This window comes from Pelophylax lessonae, assembly GCF_965119305.1.
Source record: "Pelophylax lessonae genome assembly, chromosome: 1".
NCBI classification, from domain to species: domain Eukaryota; kingdom Metazoa; phylum Chordata; class Amphibia; order Anura; family Ranidae; genus Pelophylax; species Pelophylax lessonae.
In genome coordinates, this window is record NC_138768.1 from 188,503,521 (window position 1) to 188,525,192 (window position 21,672).

Consider the following 21,672-nt stretch of genomic DNA (forward strand, 5'->3'; position numbering starts at 1 on the left):
TAAAGACCAGGATTTAGTCACTGTATGAATGTTTTCTGTATGCTTTTTTACTAATCAGTATTCATCATTATTTTATTGGTTTTTTGAATTTTGCGCATATCCGTGATAACAAAAACGCAAGGGCAAGGTTGTTCGTATAGAAATCATTTTCTAACTTTTCAGCAGCGCAATAATTTATTATAACTTTATATTGTTATTTTATAATGCAAAAACTGAATGAAGGTATTGGAACATAGTGGAGTAGCAGAAGGCTAGAACCCTGGTCAGATTTTATTTCTTCAAGTAAAAACAAAACCTCCTGCGCTTAAGTGCTGTCTGATGGAGTAGAAAGAGGTGCACTACAAACTCAGATGTAAAGAGAGCTGTTTGGTCTTGCTGCCCCCTTCAGGATCAAGGGTATCCAGAACCACTGGTAGAAAAGACAAAAAAAGAAAAAAGAGGGGCGCACCGACCTAGTGCATTACCATAAAAACTTTTATTAAAATATTAAAAGGTGTACAATATACTCACAAGACTGGTGTGGTACAACACACATCAAGAATAGCATATACAGTCTCCAAGGTAGCCAGGTCCCAATAGTGACAAATGGGCATACAGATAGTCGCATGGGGCTGCTGTGGCTAGGCTGACGCGTTTCAGGGGCGAGCCCCCTTCCTCAGAGCCAGAAAAGATGCTGCTAGCAGCATCTTTTCTGGCTCTGAGGAAGGGGGCTCGCCCCTGAAACGCGTCAGCCTAGCCACAGCAGCCCCATGCGACTATCTGTATGCCCATTTGTCACTATTGGGACCTGGCTACCTTGGAGACTGTATATGCTATTCTTGATGTGTGTTGTACCACACCAGTCTTGTGAGTATATTGTACACCTTTTAATATTTTAATAAAAGTTTTTATGGTAATGCACTAGGTCGGTGCGCCCCTCTTTTTTCTTTTTTTGTCTTTTCTACCAGATTTTATTTCTGTCTTTGTCTCTGTAGCATATTTATCCTCATTTCCTGTTAGTGAAACCATTGTCAGCAGAATAGGGAGCCTGGATAACCGTAAAAACCTAACAGGAGTTTCGTTCAAACTCCATCCAACATTAGAAAAAAAGTGTTTATCTTGACATACACGTTAAACCTTTAACAGTAGCTCTAATTCAGAGTTGGCTCATGATCAGAAAAGTTTACTGTGCCAAACAGTATCTACAATCACTGAAGATTTAGGCTGGTCTTTTTTTTTTTTTTAAGTGCATTGCAAGATGACTTTAGTCAATGCAAATTACAAGTATGTTGCCACTTGCCAGAACATTTTTGTGTCAAACACTGCAAGCAGGATCTAATAGTACTATATTTGCTGTATCAGGTTTCCAAATGGGAATCAACTAGACTTGAGTGCATAACAACATGCCAAGGTGACAGTATGAGAGGCCAATGTAAGTAAACATGCTAGTTAAATACTGACGATTATACTCATTAGCATTTAACAAAATAAACTAAGGTGGGCAAGTAGCAGCAAAAGCAGTGCAGTGATGGTTGTGTCTTCTGTGATCTCTGTTACTACTGGCTTCTATGCTTGACTTTCCTAATGCTAAGTAAAAGCAAGAAAAAAAAAAAATTGGATCCAGCTAGAACTGTATAATAAAGCACAAATTAGAGAAAAAGGACCATTACCATATTTACTTATTTGAAAACAACAAGTCCTCTGTGTTAACAGTACCCCACAAAAAGGTTTGCTTGGTTGTACTGTTCAATTGCATATTCCATTTGTGCAACAAGTGGCTCCTCTGAAGCTATTTGATGAATTGAAAAGTCCCATTATATTTTCCATAATCACAGATAGCTGGCTCAGAGGCACCTGCTCGTCAAGGACAATTTTTTTTCTTTTTACACATTTTACTCTCTTCAGATTTCCCAGCAAAGACTTCTCATGCAAAATGGAAACATTGGCTCATTGTGTCAGGCTGACTGTATGTTATTCATTTTGTTTCTCTCTTTTATTATAATTACCACTGTATCATAACAGTCAGTGCTCTGAGACAAAGTGAGTTGCATAGCCAATTAAAACACTTACTGCCATAACCTCTGGAACAGTTATATCAGTTGATTTGTGTCAACTTACTTAGTACCAGGTGTCAGCTGTGAACAAGTTCCCGCATCTCGCATCCAAACACAGTACGGGTCTCTGGAAGCTATACAAGTCCTAGAAAAACAATTGATATTAAAGAATTAGAATTTACAGAAATACAGTTCTGTAGATTGCTCATGCTGCCTATATGCTGGGTTATTCAGACCAGTACCTAGTTTGCAATAATTAAGTGGTGAATGAGCAACAAGAGCAATAAAGGATGAAAACCATATCGAGTCAGACTAAGCAACTTTGTATCTAAAGCAAATTATTTTAACCCTGTCCATCATGGTCATTACTGCCATCAAGGCTGAAATTGATGGAAAATCTAAAATTTGATTTAGGGAAATTTCTACTCACTTTCTGTTATGTCTTTTGGACAGATCACCCCAACAGGAGCTATGGCAGTAATATGAACCAAGAAGGGATCTAACCCTTCAATAATAATAATAATATTAGAAAAGCTGCTCTATCAGCATAGAGGTAGCTCCTCCACATTTGAAAAGATGTGGGAAGGCTGGTTGGCTGTTCCTGGTTTGTCTCCAGCAGATTAAGTCATGGACAGGCTATTGCTGTGAAATACTTTATCATACAAATAGATATGTTTACCATAGAAAACTGTGTACTTTTGCTCTTCAAATGTTTTAAGCATGTATACTTATTGTTATGTTGTTATGGTGGCCCTAGTGTCCGGTTTGTGCATGGGTGCCAGCCCTGGCCCATAACGGAGAAAATTACAATTTATGAGATTTGAGATTTAGTAGTGTCAAGCTGGAATGTTTTCTGACGTAAACTGTGTGTATATATATTATATGATGGTTGTTTGACTTTTTGACATCTTAATAAATATTTTAACCTGATAAAAAAAATATATATATATTTATCAATAATAATAATAATAATAATAATAATAATAATAATAATAATAATAATGTGGTACTCTACTTTAGGGCTCCGTTCACATATTGGCTTTTCAGGTTGCCACGATTCTGCCCACGATCCCGAAACATTGCAAATCGTGAGACGCCTGTGTGATTCCCATGAATTGCAATGGCCCCCCAAACCTGCCGCGATTTTGCCACGATTTTCACCCGACAAATTCCAGTAAAATCATGCAAACAGACTCCCGGGGATGCCCGTCGCCCGAAAAAAGTACAAGAACTTCTTTTGGGTGGCAGGTGTCCCGCAATTCTGTCATGATTTTACTGTGATTCATCGGGCGACAATCGTGGCAAAATCGCGATACGTTTGAGGTGCCATTGCAAGTCACGGGAATCGCCTGGGCATCCCAATGATTCAGGATTGTGTGCAGAATTGCAGCGATTCTGCCAATGATCCGAGACACTAATATTTGAAAGAAACCTTAGTATTGTAGGCCAAAGTTAAGGTTACAGGAGCACGCTTACTTTTTGCACTTCATGTGTCGTTCACATCTTGCAAGTGGAACCCAGACGATACAGGTAGAAAATGCTACATACAAAGCACTGTTTTGCTTGTCAAGCTGCATCCCAATAATCTTCTTGTCGTCTGTTCCTTCATAACTACATCTAAAGGAGTCAAAAAACATTGCACATTAGGTCATGTTAGCAGCGATGGCATACTTTGCAATCTTACTTTTTCCAGGACTATATTCTTTAATAATTATTAAAAAAAAAAAACAACAAACAAACTGGTTTTAGTTGATTACTATTACCATATTTGTAAACCCTAAATTGAACTTTTATTATTTAATAGGTTTAAATAATCGATTATTTTATTATATATTTATATTATTATTCGCTCTCTTTTGGTCTGTTAAATATACTTCTGAACGTGTTTTGTTAGATCTGTTTGATAAGTGCAAAACATACCTGTCGCGTCAGAAATTTAGTGCAGTCCCATGTCCTCTGCACACTTTCAAGGCTATCTCTAAGAGCCTGTTTAGCCCTTATAGTTCTTATCTTGAATGGCAGAAAGATTACTACTTATGCTATAGAGATTTGAGAGAGGGAGTGGTTGAATAGTTTAGCAGTATAACAACAGCCTCGTACACACTCAACTAATTTCCGTCGACCGGTCGTCCGTCTTTTGTCCAGAGTGGTGTCTGTTGATTGGAATGTGCTCTAGACTGCACACGAATTTTCCCGTACGACAGAATTCTACTTCAGAAGTGATGTCCAGTGTTGGATTGCTTTCTTTGTGTTCTTTCATCTCTGAGCATGCCTAGTCTTGCTCATAAGATTTTTCCCCATCGAAATCTGTACTAATGAGACGAAAATCGGACGTGTTTTGACGGTAAATTATTTAGCCTGCACACCAGGATTTTTTCGGCCGAAAAGTCGGAGTCGGTTGTCAGAAGCACCATACTAACAAGCCGAAAATCGGCAGATCGGTCGTCGGACGAAATTTCCCGGCCGAATTTCTACTCGTGTGTACGGGGCTTTAGGCCACCAAAATGATGTGTGTTGTCAGCCCAGAACAGGCTCATTTCTATCAGATAAAGAGGTATTTTCTGTACTTGCAGGGTCTTTATAAGAAAATGTGCATGTATTGCAGAGATGTACTGCATATGTTTTTTCATTTTTTATTTTCACACACACTTTAAATAAATCTATCCTGTGACTGCTTACTTCTCAACACATCATTTTTTTTTTTTTCAAACTAGTTGACAGTGTCCACTATCAACCTTTGGCATGTCATTGTACAGATACATTTCAGTAAAGTCTCTGCAGCTACATATATCACCTGGCTAGCCTATCGGAGCCATATATCTTAGCTTGGTGTCAAGTTATAAAAATCCCTATATATCCCCTCCAATCCAAAGCAGAAAATGAAGGAACTTCTGTCTGGGCTTGGGAACAGAGAGTCAGACAGATTGATTGGCAGTTTAAATAACTAGGTCTCTTGCAAGGTCTTTCAGCTTTCACCATGGTATGCACATTGTTAAACATGGACCCATTCAACTCTTATAACGAATACTATATAGTAGATGGACGTGGGCCTGAATTGTCCTCATTGAGGGTTCAGCTCAGGCCTTTATTTAGAGGTGATGCTCTCTGATCACCACACATGTATACCATCAATGATATGTATCTCACAGTTTTGGGAACACAGTCTTAATTAAACCCAAAACCAAAGATATAACATATTGCAGCTTACCAATCATTGGATGTGGTGGCTGCGCTATTTTTTGTCCCCCTCCTCCCTCCTGTTTTCACCTGGTTATCTGGCCAGTATCACACCTCCTGTATTAGAGTGCCGCCACTCTGGATGAAGGAGCACTGGGGCACCATTGGACGGCAGCACTGTTAATCTTGGGGAGGGGAGTGTTAGATTTTCTAGCGGATTTAAATACACAAACTCCAGCTAATACTTTTAAGCAGTTAGAGCAAAAACTTTTGTTTTTCCTTTTGGTATAAACATTTTACATAAAGGTTAATCATTGTAAGCACCCTTGTCAGTGATAAATGGTTTGTCTCATCCCTGTAACTGCTACATCTGCAGGAGAGCTTGCTCTTTTGAAAAGTAGCAGACTTAAAGGTCACCTGGGGAAACTAAAGAAAAGGAAGCCTAAAAATAAAAGAATGCAGCCACCACATCCAAGAATGGGTAAGCTGCTATATAATAAATGATTGCTTTTAGGTTTAGTACTTCTTAAAATTACAGCCAACCTTTTTTTTTTTTTTTTTTTTACTGCCCATAGAATTGTGGTTACTTTATCTCGTCCTTAAATATATGATATTTTAGTATAAAATGTTATGCTCTCAGTAAAATGTAACATTACCCTTAACTGAATTTGGAATCATTCCTAGAAAGCTAGAGAGACAGACATTTGGGGCTTTTTGCTTGCTTTAAAAATACATGGGTGAGCATGTGGTCAGTGTTGAGTTCAAATGAGAGTTGCACACAAAGAGGACCAACATGTTTTCTAATTGGATACACATCCTTAATGTACTTATAGGACATAAAATAGTAATTGAGTTTTATCAGAGATTTTTAGGACTGTTTTGCAACTATTAAACAGTGTTGAGAGTGTCGGAAAACTCCCTCTCTGTGGCAGAAAAACAGCAGTGCAAGACAACAGAGGAGGGATGTATATAAGGAAAACCTACTTTTCGGGATTGTAAACATTTATTTCTTCCAGAAATAGACTGTCAGTAAGGAAGCCACTGTATCCCGTCCTCGCCAGAAACTTGAGAACAACTCCTCTCTCCGATCCCAGAAACACCACTGTATGATTCTGATGAGGGCCAGCAGCAGTGTCAACCGCAATTTTTGTTAGTCGATACCTAGAGAAAAACAAAACATCTTGGAGTCAAATAATGTCACCTTTAATTTGATTATGTAGGTACAGAAATAAACCCTAAAGAAAATAACTGCCATTTTCAAGTTTTTGACAAAGCCTGCATTATATAAAACCAAATCAAAATAAAGAAAAATTTCCCCAAACTCTTTATTTCACTTAGGTGGAAGGTGATTAAATTAGAACTCCAGTAATTTTTTTTTAATTTTTTATTTTTTGAAGCTTTGTATTGCATAAGGGAAGATTGAAACTTCTGTCTGGTTTTTTATTGCCATGTTCTCACTGGCCAAGTTCTTATGATTGGAAACCCACTTTTATATACGGGCTACTGAAAAAAGTATCTCTGTTAGATTTCCCCTCATCTGTTTTGGTGACAATAATAACATTTTATGAATTTTCTTGGTTTTCTGCCAGGGATATTGAGAAGAAAATATTAACAGAATCTTCAACACTTTCAGTTGGGGGCATCCGAAACACCCCAAAGTGTTGGATAGCTGCAGTGGCCATAGCTCTGGAAGATAGCAAAGGCTAGATTAGCAATCTATCTAAAAGGAAAACCATTCTTTTGTAGGGCGCTGTCAGCAAATTCAAAATTTAGGAATTTGTCAGGAAACATTTATTAAAACCATTAGATTACATACAAATAGCATATAATAAAGCTAAAAAAAGCATCATCAAATCAGATTGGCTTAAAAAAAAAAAAAGAAAAAGATGTATAAAAGTAAAAGGAAAACAATAATGGAATCCTTTTTCTTTGAGAACCAACGTGAATTAATGTTAATTTCCATAAAATGGAAGGATTACTACATCAACGCTACCCTTGTTCTCTTTTTTTTCTAGCTTTAGCTGCTCCCCTTAATAAATTATTTAGTTAACCCTCTTCATTATCCCTAGTTTCAAAAATATTTTAGCTTTAATAAGTGCAACATTATATCTTGCACGCTGCTTTCTCTCCTTCTCCTGAGATGTGGCTTCAGTGCCACTGATTACCAGTGTTTGTGGATTTATATAAAACTTTATTAATCATGATAATCATCATGAGACAGAGGGTAATGGCTTAAAAAATAAATTGGAAAATATGTTGGTATGATATTGAAAGTTTTAGCCCATTCCAATCCACCTGAGGCACGCTAACCTCCTGATCTCTATCTTCACTAACATCTGGTTTTAGCACAGCTGAAATGACATTTTATATCTTGAAAGCAGCCATGGGACGCTTGTGGCATCTGCCCTGCGCTCTCATCAGTTCACGCTGGAAAAAGGCCAAGAACAGCAGAGATGTTTACAGACCTTCAAAGTACCTGAAATGTATTTCCGAATAGCAATGCATGCACAGAGATCTGCTCCATGCCTCTAGTAATTGCTCACCTAACCATAGTCCGGAGAAACAAAGGCCTGTTTACAATAGATGGCACCGCCTCGTCCATGAGAGGATGTGTTTTAATGAAATTAAGGGTGTCGTCTGGAAGGTCATTGGATGTGGCATATCTCTCTACTGTGGCGGAGCCAGCACAGCAGCCGGGTCTGGAACGCAGAATGGAAAAAGACGATGACACACAACGTAAATTAAAGGATCATGCTAACTTTGGTTTCCTGACCACAACCTCAGCAAGTTTTGTTTACAAAGAGAATTAGATATCATTGCCTGTTTCTAAAAATGTGAAAATAATATTTTTACAAAATGTAATTCTCATGAAATCATTCGACAAGGTCTTCTACATAAATGGAAAGGCTGCCTTCTCTTTAATAGTTCAAAGTTTAAAGACAGTAAACCAATAGAATTCCACCCTTGTTGTACATTAAGAAAAAAAAAATAATTTTGCCTGCACAACTAGGACTATTATTTACTATAAACCACTAGTGGGGCAATGCTTAGAGCAGAAAGATTAGAGAGGCACTAAGCCTTGGCCATTACAAATTGTGCTAGTTCCTGCCTTTTTTTTTTTTTTTTTTGCTTTCATCTTCTGGCCACTTCTGGACATCTGTTGCTAAACTGCACTGCTGGGATAAAAGAGTAATGGGGAAGCTGAAGTTAGCCAGTTGAAAAGAAGTTCTGTAACTATAGTGGACTTGTTGGCCTCGGTGTAGTAACTCTGGCACATGTACACAAGCATTTGATTTTCCTGACACCAAGGCATGCCGAGAATGTACATTGAGCTGTGCATGCAGAGCTTTGTGCACATTACTAAGCACCTTGTGAAGGGAAATGTTAAAACAAGGTAAAATAAAGAAAAAAAACAAAAAAAAACAAAAACCAATCTTCTATGGCTACTTTTACACATGAAGATTGTGTTCCTGCAGACAATCTGCCATATTGGCATGCCAATATAGGCTGTATTCCAATAAAATGCCCTCTTAAAGAAAAATAATTATTTTTGGAAGGAGTAGGGTATGGTTAATACCCGCTAGGATTTTTTGCTGTCTGTATACTGTGTGAAATTTCCCTTTACTTCCTGTCCTGGAGACATGGAGATGGGAGGAAATCTCAACTCAGGCAGTTGCCACTGAAAAAGGAACCAAACTGGAAGATTTTTGGTCACTTCCTGTTCTGGTGACCCATTGAAAAAGTTTGTATTAGCACAAATAGAAAAGGTAAATCTGACCAATGGGGACACAGACAGTAACACAAGCCACGCTCCATCCAAAATGGGACTTTAGATATACTTTAACAACAAAAATTAGACAGGGAATTTATCATGATTTCTTTACTTGGTTACTGACTACATGCATCAATGCATTACCTGGGCTTAGATACACGTTCATCAGGGACCGGGGTCCACGTGGAATCTGGTGACTTCTGCTCCTTGAACCTCCCCGTAAACACACTTGCGATGTCAGCCATGTCATAAGCACAGACGGCAGAGCCTGGGATGCTGCAATGTGACATTTCCCAGAATTTCTTAGTCACTCCACAGTTATGCATACAATTTGTGACTGAAACACATGCTTTATAGAAGCTTTCCTGTCCCAGAAAGCTTAGTCTTGAACTCCATGACCCCTAGCTATTGATAACTCAGGGCAATCCCATGCAAAACAGACAAATGTAGCGCCAGCCGAGCTCCCCTTAGCAGCTTTTTTCCTAAATGAATTCTATATAAAGAAGACCTAATTACAGCGAACTTAAAAAGAATGAAATCCCCCTGAGGAAACATCTCTGCCATGGGGTTTGCACAGTAGGTAATGGGCTGCTGGAATTATGGCCTATTATTTTGAAATGTTGGCCTGTAGATATTATCTACATGTTCCTAGCACTAATTCACAAAAATCCCACTGTGCCACAGAGCCAATGGAGACTTGTGGTGAATGAAGCTTAATGCTAAAGCGCCCAATTAAAACATGATCAGTATTACATCATTTGACATTCCTGGATTTAATGCCAAAAAAGTAGGTCAGATCACAGGATTTTTTTTAATGATTTCAAACAGCGGGATGTTTTAAAGTGCACCAGTCCATACCCAATTGTGACTAAAAATACAATAAGGGATAATAAAAATCAAAATTCATTACAGTTATTGGTGAAATGTTTTTTATTTTGTTTTAATTGTAAGAATCACAAAAAAAAAAAAAAAAATAAATAAAAGGGCTATGAATATGAACCTAAAAAACAGATTCAGCACTTCCCTGCGATGTTGTGAAAACACAAATGGTGCAAACAAGTATGGGCATGTTTTCCTGCTACTACAGATATCCAGGAATATACCAAATATAAAACTATGTGAAGTTGTCTATTCATTAGGGATGCTTTCTTGGCTATAGTATGGGCCCAATTATCATAGGATGGGAAGCTGGAAATTGAATTTTACACTGTGCAAACACTGCATCAAAATGCATCATTACACAAAATAGAAATGTACGAATTTGTAGCAATCCATAGCGCCCAGCAATGTTTCACTGTACTGAGCGTTAAAAAATGATTTATGCTAAAATGTGACTGGTTTCTATGAGTAAATGACAAAACTTGCTCTGAATATAGAGTAAACCTGGGATTTTTTCAAGCAAAAGATAATTTTCTACCTAATGTTCCAGTGCCCTAGGTTATAAAACACTGCGAATTTACTTTTTTTTATAGTAATAGGGCCATGTTAACCACCCACCACCCAAACAGCACATACTGACCTTTGTTTTTTTTTCCACTTGCATTCCTTTTAGCAAGGAAAGTAAGCTCCGTGTAAGCTCTTAATCACTCTAGTTGGAGCTTACACAATACTCACAATCTCTTACCCCCATGTGACAGTGCTCAATAAATCACTAAGCACCGGATCTGTCACACGGCAGGCTTGCTCCTTCATACTTGGAAGTGCTACTGTGGCGAGGCACACCTTGCCAGTTTGCACGGGTAAAGCTTGGCCATTTTAGAAATTGTAATAAATTAAATTCCGATTCGGACAGGTGTTTGGTAAAGGGTTACATATATTGACCATCTAGAGTTAAATATTGGTTGATGCAGTATATACTCAGATACTCCTCAAAAAAATAAAATGGTTCTTCTTACTAACTGGGACATATAGGCTGTTCTACTAATCAATCCAAAAAATGCCCCATTTCTGCCAATAGGTTTACAATTCATACTGAAATCAATAACATCTGCTCCATGAAAATCCAAAAATGCGCTGTCTCGCCATAATAGCTACAATTTGGCACGTTAATCAAAGGATTTATGATTGAGGTTACAAACAATAATACACTAATAAAACCACTACTGTGGTGAAGTCCTTCAAGCAAAAAGCAATGTGAAATTCCAGTAACTTACAGCAACCAATTAAAATCCCTCTTATTGATCTGAGTTCAATAAACTGAAATTGTTTCTGTTGTCGTGAGGGTCAATACTTGGCACTGCTTTACTGAAAATGTTCAACTTTTAACAAAACCCATTCCGCCATAATGGCACTGAATGTCTTTCTAAACTATCCAATAGTCATAAAGGGGATGTAAAGTGGTTTTGTAAGTATTTTGTTTATTATAGTCAGGACAATAAAACTGAAGTTTATGTATTGTCCCGGCATACATTTTTACTTTTGAATAGCATAGGAAAGGTTTAGAACTACTGCCATTTTTTTTTGCCTGTTGGGAAGTGTTTCCCTCCTGTCCCAGAGACGCAACAGGAAGTTTGTTGTCACCAGAACAGTTGTCCCCCCGCACTGGGAGCTTCAGCCTCAGCTATTGTCTGGAAAACAAAATTTTATTTCCCAACATTTTGTTTTGGTGACAATTCTCACCAGCACAAATAGGAGGATAAATCTCCTTAGAGGAGATATAAACAACAATATAAGTGCATTTGGGGTTCAAACTTTACACTATCCTACTTTTTGTTTTTGAGAGAGAAAAGGAAGATCGCCTTCAATCACAAACCCTCCACTCCCTCCACATGTATCCTGGGCTGCCCACACCCATCGGCGTGCCCAGGACTGGTATAGTGGGTGTCACCGGGTAAAGGGGAAGGAGCTGAACATGCATTTGCCCCCTTGGGGTTTTACGCAGTCTTCAGCGTCCCAGGGTCCCCCCACTCTGAGCTTTAGCCTCGGCTATTGTCGGAAAAACAAAATTTTATTTCCCCACATTTTTTTGGTTTTGATGACAATTCTCACCAGCTCAAATAGAGAGGGTAAATCTCCTTAGAGGAGATATAAACAACAATATAAGTGCACTAGGGGTTCAAACTTTACACTATCCTACTCTTTTTTTATTGAGAGAGAAAAGGAAGATCGCCTTCAACCACAAATCCCCCCACCCCACCTCCTCTCCATGTATCCTGGGCTGCCCACACCCATCAGCATGCCCAGGACTGGGATAGTGGGTGCCACTGGGTAAAGGGGCCGGAGCTGAACATGCATATGCCCCCTTGGGGTTTTATGCAGTCTTTAGGCCTAAAATGATTTTTTAAACGTGAAAAAAATAAAGCAAAAAATGCTTAACAGAGTAAATGCTCTGTGATATATGTATAAGAAACAGATATAATTTATCAGTATGGAAATGTAAACCTCAAAAAGCACAAATAAAAATTGATCCCAGACTATTATAGCTTCCCTTTAAGGCCCCTTTCACACTTGTGCAACCTAAAAGTCTCATGATTTTACCAAGATTTTCACTAGACTTGAAGCGATGCCTGTGAAATCTTGAGGTCTATAGACCTCAAAACGGATCAAAGTCGGACCAAAGTAGCGCAGTGACTACTTTGAAGTTGTTGTGACTTTAAGTTGCCCAGATATGAACTATACTCATTGGAAATTGTGGAGTATGACTTGTCATGTGACTTAGCAGTCCCAAGTCGCAGGACAAGTCGCACAAGTGTGAAAGGGGCCTATATATTACACATTTACTATACTGCAGCCATTGTGTCATGTTATCATATCATAATGATTCTGCAAGTAGTATATTTTTCAGCATAACCATGCCTGTTACACTACAAATAATTGGGAACTCTGGGTAATTTAAAAAAAAAATGAAATACAATTAGGGCTAATGAAAACCACTATTCATTACAGTTATTGGTGAGATGTTTTTTTACAATGAAAAGGCCTGAAGAGTGTCCACTTACCTGTTGTAGGGTGTGGAGAATGTGGCTAGCACAACATCACGGCCGTTAATATGGATGACATCGGTAACAGCTTGCAAGATGTTGAAATAAAAATGGGAATCACCAGGGACAGAGCAGTTCAATCGAGCTTTAAGAAACGAGGTCCACTGTTTCTCGAGCACCCTCTGAGAGCCCCCCATGTCATTCTTGCAGACCTGGGCAACTCTTGGAAACACCACCTGCAGAGCAACACAACATTTCAGCCAGGGTGTCAGAAAATGCCAGGGTGTGTAATGGGATACAAAAGCTCTATAATCCTCTAGAGGGGAAAAAACAGCCACCAAAAGGAAAATTCAGTGCCAAAGCCATGTGTTAAAGGAGATAAGAATGTGTCATTTAAGGCAGTGCAATAAATCCCCCACTACATCAGATGTCTGCAATATATAAATTAATTTCAAGAAAGACTGCTTAGCTTTCCATTTCCACAGACAAAAGCACATTCTGCATTTACAGAGCAGATTACTCTGAAAGCCGGATGCTTTTCCAAAGCTCCACTCTCTGTAATGTTTAGGATCTTCTGAGCCTTTTTCTCTTCATTACCCCCAAACAAATCTTGCTGCTCTGCAATTCATTTTGGTCACCACTGTCTCATTATATTTTAATACGCAGGGAGTCTCAATGACATTTGCATCGCTGAAGTCATCCTAACGGTATTTTGTTTTGGTTTAATTAAAGATTATGCAGAATTAGCATTTGCACTTATGAATTTATAAGCTTGTTTTGCTAATCGTTTCAAGTGCTACATATTCACTGCAATATGTGTGGGATGAGCTTGAAAAATTACCTTCTGTTGTAGTTGTGATATCACCCATAACACCCTGTCTTGTCAAAGGCATGCATACGCACAGTGTATCTAAACCTAAGAACAAAGAAACATAATATATTGCAGCTTACCAGTCCTTAGATGCGGTAGCTGCAGCAATTTCCTTTTTTTAGCTTTTTTTTTTCTTTGTTTCCACCTAGCTATAAAGACTAACATAATTCTTGTCATAGGGAGACACTGCTCGCTCACTGTACTGTAGAGTTATGGAGGAGCAGTATTGTCACCCTAGGATAGGAGGTGCATTAGGACTAACACCTCCCTGTTTCTTCATCTCCATAACACAGGGGGGAAGACATTCTGTAGTTCACAAAGAAAAACTAGGCAGAGCTGGAAAGGCCAGCGTATGCCTGAATAAGGGCCGTGTTTACGCTAATGGGGATGCCCACGCATTTAGATAGGCCCATCAATGTCAATTGGGACAGAGCAGCTGCAGAGACACATTGGCTGCTCCCAATTTGACATTTATCTGGATACGCATTTTGGGAAATGCACCCACATAGGTGTCAAATAGGGAGCAGCAGCTGTATCACTGTAGTCACTGCGTCCCAGTTACCATCAATGGGACTGTCTGTGTGGGGATGCACAAAAACACCTGTGTGGGTAAAAACGGTTTCACACCGGTCATATGCTGTAGTATACCCCATGTAAAAGAGATCTGAGGCCCCTTTCACATGGGCGGTTGTTGTGCCGCTGGTAAAAGCAGGTTTTCTCATTTGCACATTGTGATTATGTGCGATTACTTGCAATTACACGCAGCTGCATTTAGCTGCGGTAGTAAATTCTTGCCTTTTGTATAGCAACTGTTTACTTATTTTTTTCTTTGTACTTTGATTAACTGCGTTTATATACAGATAGCTGCGGTACATCGCTACTAGACGCTGTCAACCATATATTTTTCCTAAATGCACAAAACCGTATGTTATGAAAACCAGTGGTGAGGGTGCTCCACCGGCCGGGGGGGGGCGTCAGACGGACCACACCATACCCCCCCCCCGGACCACACCAGCCCGCACGCACACCATGGTGGAATCCTGCCTGGCCCCATTAGAAGCCTCCCATCAGCTTCATCTCCAAAGACATGCTGGTAGGTTAATTGGATCCTGTATAAAAAAAGAAAAATGGCCCTACTATGTATGTATGCGAGTTAGGGACCTTAGATTGTAAGCTCCTTGAGGGCAGGGACTGATGTGAATGTGCAATGTATATGTAAAGCACTGCATAAATTGACAGCGCTATATAAGTACCTGAAATAAATAAATCTCCGGCAACAGCTTCCCCCGGCAGCGGGGGCCACTGCATCTCCTCCCTCCTCCTCCTTCTTGGCCAATAGCATGACCTCTCCTTTCGGCCAATCAGGAAATGGGTATCAAGACCCGCTTCCTGATTGGCTGGGAGGAGAATCAGTGTGGCAATAGCAAATATTCATTCGCTGTTGTCACACAACTGGGTGGGCTCAGGGTGCAGTACTCTGCGCCCCAAGCCCACCCTTTTTTCAAGCCTATTAGAACCTCTGGCTCGAATCACATGCTTAAAAAAAAAAAAAACCCCATTGGAATCCATGCGTCCGGCGCCCTGCATGTAGATTAGGGGGCCGGATGCATGGATAGGGGGCGGCACCCCTGCGCCCCCAATGCACCAGCCACCACTGATGAAAACATTGCTAAACGCAGTGTGTGAATGGGGCCATAGGGATGAAGTGTCTGCATTGAGCTGCAGTACATAAGTTCCTCTTTTCGCAGCTAAAAGCTGATATCTAACCGTTCATTTGAAATGGACCCAACACTGCTTGAGAGAACACTTCAGTGTGGACAACACTGAATTTCTCATACAATTAAGTCTTTTTTGCATTTATTGAACCCTTTAAATTGTATATAAAAACACAAAAGGGACAAAGTAAAAGGAAGTTAATTGTTAGGGTTCACATATATTTTAAAGTAAACCAACATCTTGCATTACAATGTTGGGTTTGTTTAAACAAATAGTCCTAGTATAGCATGTTGCTACTGTCTAAAGTACAAAGCAGAAGGATAAACACAAAATTATTTTAGTATACCTATTTTTTTTTTTTATGTTTGATCACTTGCAATGTATTTGCTTCAAAGTTGTGACCCCAGTAGAAATGCCACTCCACATCATAAGCTGTGAGCAGAGCATCTTGACTCCCCACTGTGTTCATTCTCTATATATCCCTAAAAACAAACCACTAGAGGGCCAATGACATGATGATTCTATAGCAATACATGGATCATCAAATCCCACTGAGCGTCACCCAAAACTAACCAGGTTGTGGGGTTTTTTCTTTTTTTGGAAATGTTTATATGGTTATAATTCTAAAAGAAAGTTCTTGAAACTGTTTCAATGCCCTTAAGAATGTATTACTAGCTAAGCTGTGGTTACATAGCCAAGGTCATGGGTGTTTGACCTAGCATTTGAAAATGCTTCCGTACTACCCACAGGGGGTCTTCCTGTAAAGTGTAAATCAGTGGAGGAAGAGATTTTTAAAGATATGCTACACGTGAACTGCAGGCTATACTTTAAAATATAATTGTACAAAATGAAATGAGGAAGTGCAATGTACCACAATTCCCAGAAACCAACTGCAAATCATCAACTAACATGCTAAAAGTGAACTGAAATCTGAATAATATAATTTGTGAATTTAAAAAAAAAACGCTGCTCTCAGAATTTTCCACTTAAGCCATACACCAGCTTAAATTTTTGGATGATTTATACTGGCTCGGTCGAAATTCAGTCAGTAAGTGGTCTTGCCAGCATTGCGCTGTTCAATAAATGCAATCGATCATCTTTTGTTGAAAGGAGTCTGTTGTCAAATTTTTGACCGAACATCGTCTGTATCCAATAAGAAGCAGGTACTGCTTAGTTGTTCTGATAGTCATGGAAATTATCGGTCAGAATACAATAGCCAGGTAAGGGGAGTGGGGTGTGGGGTGTGAAGACACAAAGGGGTGGTGGAACTTATTGGTGACCCTATTCTAAAGATCTTCACTTGACTCACTATTACTTAATCATTTTTTTGCAATTTTTCACGAGGACATTCATAATTCATAATTATATACGTTTGGATTGTCCACTTAATATGATATATGGGTGATATTGAAATCACTATTCCTTTTATATTATTAGTGGTGTATTGTGCTACTGGTGTTGGACATATTAATATGATAAAATGTTTCACTTTGTTTTTTTTTTACTTTTTTTGATTATTTGAAGTAGCAGCATTGTGTTAAGTTTTTTGATACAGGATACTACAATAATTTTTAGCGTGGGGGGGATCACCATTTCCTAATCATTCTATTTTGACTAATGGGAATCCTACAGTAGCTCTGCCTGGGGGATTCCCCTATTAACAATGACGGTGTTGATGGGGGAATTAAGCGATTTTATTTGCTTCAACCCATGGCTGAAGAAAAGAAAATTGCATAATCTATGGTCTGCTTAAGTCTTTAACAAAAGGACCAGGTGGGTGAAGGCATCATGTCCTTGCGCCCTAAGAAAAGCACCCAGCAAACGAATACACAGCTCAGCACTGATGTCAAGCTACTCTGCTCACTGCCTGGAAAAGACCGAAGAGGACCCAGTGCATGAAATGTCCAGCCTAAAGACAGAGTTTTAAAAGAAAAAAAAAACAAAACAGCACGGTGGGGTCTGACCTCAATGGGAAGGGTTTCAGTGGAGGGGGGGGGGGGGTGTGCACAAAGTGCAGAGTTGGGCTTCAGTCCCGGTTCACACTGGTGCAATGCGGGAATCAGTGCCGGTTCCAGCATCGCACCAGAATTGCACAGTGGTTCACACTGAGATCTGCAAATCGCTGGGGGTGTCAATGTAAAATTATAGACACCCCCAGATTGGATCGCAGTGTGAACTGTGAAATGGTGCAGGAATCAGATCGCATAGGTGTGAACACCCATGTGATCCGATTCCAGTGCAAACCAAAAAAAGGGCCCTGCACCATTTTAATGCAAATGTGATGCAACTTCAGACACACATTTTGTATGGCTGAAATCGCATCGCACAAACATTCCATGTGATCTGCACAGCAATGTGGTGTGAATCACATACCATATCTGGCATCGCACCAGTGTGGATCGGCACTTAATGAGCTGTGTACCTAAATGTGCGGAATGTGAAGAAACAATTAAGTCATATGGGTCATGCTTTACCAAGCAAAGCAATTTCTGTGCATTGTGCAGGAGAACAAGTATGTACATTTTTAGGCGTTCTGTTTTCTAGGATGATTGTTAAGCGAGACGAATGCATTAAACATGAAAATAAATATTAATGCACTGTAATGAACAAAAACTGATGTACAAAAAAAACAACATATGATGTAAAAAAATTTTAATTTTTGCAGCATCTGAATGCTTCTGAAAGCTGCTAGTAAGAGAAGGAAATCATAAGGGTCTATTTAGGACTCACACTTCGGCCCTCACCCATCATGGCAGTCAGAACAATGAAAAATGGCTAGCACGCCCAGCACAATGCTCGCTGCCTTTTTAAATACAGTCCCCACGTTTAACACTAAAAAAGGCTAGACTGCACATCAATACTCTCATTTGTACAAATGCACCATAGGGTTTTTAACTTTGGACGCACGCTTGATCCAATGCACTCCAGAAGAAATGTATTACTCCTGACATCATACTGCTTTTATATCACCCCGAAATGAATCTTTACTTGCCACTACATCACCGCAAAGAAATCTCGCTGTATGAGTGACTATGGTCTGGAGAAGAGACGGTGGTGAGGAGCTCAGATTTCACCAAAGCCTTCTGCTACTTATTCTGATCCCAGACAGTTCTTAAATAGCATTCCCTTTTATTTCTAGCCCCCTTTACTGCAACTGTCTCACCCATATTAAAACTATTTTATAATTTCTATTATATGATTTTGTTAATAACAGATCTACAAACATAAAAGATCATTCTTTGTGTACTTCATAATTACAGCAAGGTGTAATTTTTTTTTTTTTAGATATGCTCTAAGAGAAGTAAGTAGAAGGCCGATACTGATGACTTTCAGATAAAGCTGGATACACACTATATAACTTTTGTTGGTAGATTTCCTTTAGATTTAGCTTCAACTATGTTGTGCAAGGGTCTGCCTGATTGCATACAAATTGAAAGCGTTTAGGTCTGACCTCATTTTATATGGTTTTGGTAAGTCTAAAGGAAAAAATCTAAAAGGAAATAGTATAGTGTGTATCCAAAGAGTAGAAGGATGCTACTGATGACTTTTGTCTGAAATTGATTGTTGTCTAGCCGTCATGCTAATGCCTCGTACACACGCAACGATTATCGGCCGACCGATCAGCCGACTTTTGTCCAGTGTTGTTGTGTTGGTTGAAATGTGCTCTAGACTGCACACGAATTTTCTCGGCCAACAAAAATCTACTTCAGAAGTGATGTCATGTGATGGTTTACTTTCCGTGTGTTTTTTCATCTCTGAGCATGCCCAGTCTTGCTCATCAGATTTTTGTCTGCCGAAATCTGTACTGACTGACGGAAAATCGGCTGTTGTGGTGACTGCCAACAAAAATTTTATAGCCTGCACACCAGATTTTATTCGGCCAAAAAGTTGGAGTCGGTTGTCGAAAGCATCATACTAACAAGCCAAAAATTGGCCGATCGGACGTTGGCCGAAAATTCACGGCCAACTATCGACGCGTGTGTACGGGGCATAACTCTGCTGCTTTTATAAGCACTGACCTGAAAAAGGCCACAGAACAGGAGTTCTAACTTCACTTCACAAATGTTGGTTCCTGGTCCGAGATAGATTGAAAGTCAGACTTTTAGCATTCTCAGAATGATCATCCGCAGTAAGTAGCCACCTTGATATTTTTCACTTTTGGAAAGCAAAATCCAGGAAAACTGCTAAATCCCAGACAATACCCATATGGGGAGGGGCAAGGACACCTGTAAAAGGATCGATATGTCTATCCATGCAATCCTGTGATTTACACTACACAGCTCTGCCACATCACAAAGACCTGACCGTATCTCCACTGCAGTTCAGTAAAATTTTTAGGACTCCTCGCCAAACCGAGAAGCTGACTGGATGGTGAAAGGAGAAGCAGCAGACTCCGGAACTCGTGTGTAGCTCTTTTCTCACTATCCACATGTTCTTAGCACTGCTGATAGGCTCCTTATGCTGCTTTCCCCTCTCTCTGTCTAAACTAGCTGCATAAGGAATGCAAGAGGCTGATAAGTCAAACTCAGGTATTAGCACCACTTGAAATTAAAGCTGAAATCCAGCTTTACCTTTTTCTTTCCAACACTTGTAGCAAGTCCCCTCCTGTGATAAATTCTCTGAAAACGTGCATCTCTACTGTATATTATAACCTTTTGAAGCTGCAGCAACATCAATCAACCATCGTTAATCCCCTCTCCTCCTGATCTATACGGTTGTTGGCCCACTTCCCACAGCTATTAGCTTTCTCTGCCATCAATAATTCTTCGTTTCATCATGTGTGGGCAAGATCTTTAGGGCTGTTCCTGAGCATTATAGGAAAGCACACATCACCAGCATCCTTTTCGATATGCTCCTCCCTGCTGGTCACAGACTTTAAGTAGCTGATCAGCAGACCACACACCTAAAGTCTGAAGCACGGAGGAGCTTGCATCTCTAAAGGAATGCAGGGGACATGTTCTTTCTTAAAAAGCTCAGTTTTTGAGAAAGGACAGGTTGCTGGGATGTTTATAAGAGCCTCCTACACCCCCATCCCCAACAAACGCAACCTACCTATAGAGCAAAGACCAGCAGAAAGTCCCAGTGATGAGGCCATTGGGTCTCAATTTTCTTGAGGAAACAAGAAAAATTATATACATGTACATCATAATTCACCTTTAAAAAATAGACTTTTGAGGTTGCCTAAATGAACACAGAGCTGCCTTAATTTGTGTACTTGATATCTCCGCAGAGCTCAGATTTAAGATGTATTTAATGTGTCTAAATAAGTGTATTCAGCAAGGGACCAAAACGATAGATTTTGACATGTAAGTGATCAGCATTTATCTTTCATTGATAGGATCTGCGCATAGTTACAAGGCCATAGGGGAACAGCAACCTCAGACCCAACTGAACTCCCACTGTCTCCCTCTCAAACCAGTTATTAGCTCCTCAGCCCCCTGCTGGGCAAACCTCCCCAGGGATTGACAGAGTAACAGTCAATATTCCAGCTGCTTCATCCAACTATCCCCTCCCCCTGTTCTGGAAGCCTCCAGAATACAGACAGGGGAGAGCAGTCAAACACTGCAGCCAGTGAGTCAGAACAGACCAAAGCAATTAAGAGCCATTTCACTTAAGTACAGTGAGGGAACCCCGCATCGCATCGGACTCACAAGCAGTTCACACTGCCATATGATAACTGCTGGAAGTGTCAATACAAAGTTAATGACACCCCCAGATTAGTTTGCATATCGCAGTATGAACTGTCAATTGCAAATCACATGCAATGCTTGACATCGCTACAGTGTGAACCGGCACTCAGACTAAATATACTTACCACCTAGCGACCTACCTATGAGGGTGCTACATTGCTATTACAGAGCTTTACAGTAGCCAAAACTTTAAAAAAGTGTATGGAAGAAAAAAGTGACTGGTGTTTTCCTAGTAACCAGATTCCAAATGTTTTTAAAAAAGCTGGGTTTTAAAATGTAAAGATCTTTATGTAGCCAGCAGCTACATTTATGTCCTCACAAATACAGAAGCTGGCTTAATAGGATCTGTGTTTGAATTAACAGACTGTCAGACCATTCATAGCTGAAAAGAATTCTCATTACCAATTTGCTGTCTGTTGCACACGCTGAATAAGGGCAAAGCTGTGTTATGGTCAGCTGGTACTATACACAACAACTGGCAGCATTCCACATA

The 21,672-nt window shown here is 39.7% G+C and overlaps 1 protein-coding gene across 4 annotated transcripts in view; it reads right to left on the bottom strand.

Annotated features, from left to right (window-relative positions):
- SEMA6A (semaphorin 6A) overlaps window positions 1-21,672 on the bottom strand; it is a 304,176-nt gene that overhangs the window by 113,184 nt on the left and 169,320 nt on the right. For all 4 annotated transcript variants that reach the window (XM_082243679.1, XM_082243678.1, XM_082243677.1 and 1 more), the window contains exons 10-15: window positions 12,921-13,138; window positions 9,127-9,258; window positions 7,754-7,909; window positions 6,195-6,371; window positions 3,510-3,650; window positions 2,098-2,178 (exon numbers count right to left, since the gene is read on the bottom strand). In XM_082243679.1, coding sequence (XP_082099805.1) covers window positions 2,098-2,178; window positions 3,510-3,650; window positions 6,195-6,371; window positions 7,754-7,909; window positions 9,127-9,258; window positions 12,921-13,138 — 905 coding nt within the window. The remainder of the gene's footprint in view (window positions 1-2,097; window positions 2,179-3,509; window positions 3,651-6,194; window positions 6,372-7,753; window positions 7,910-9,126; window positions 9,259-12,920; window positions 13,139-21,672) is intronic.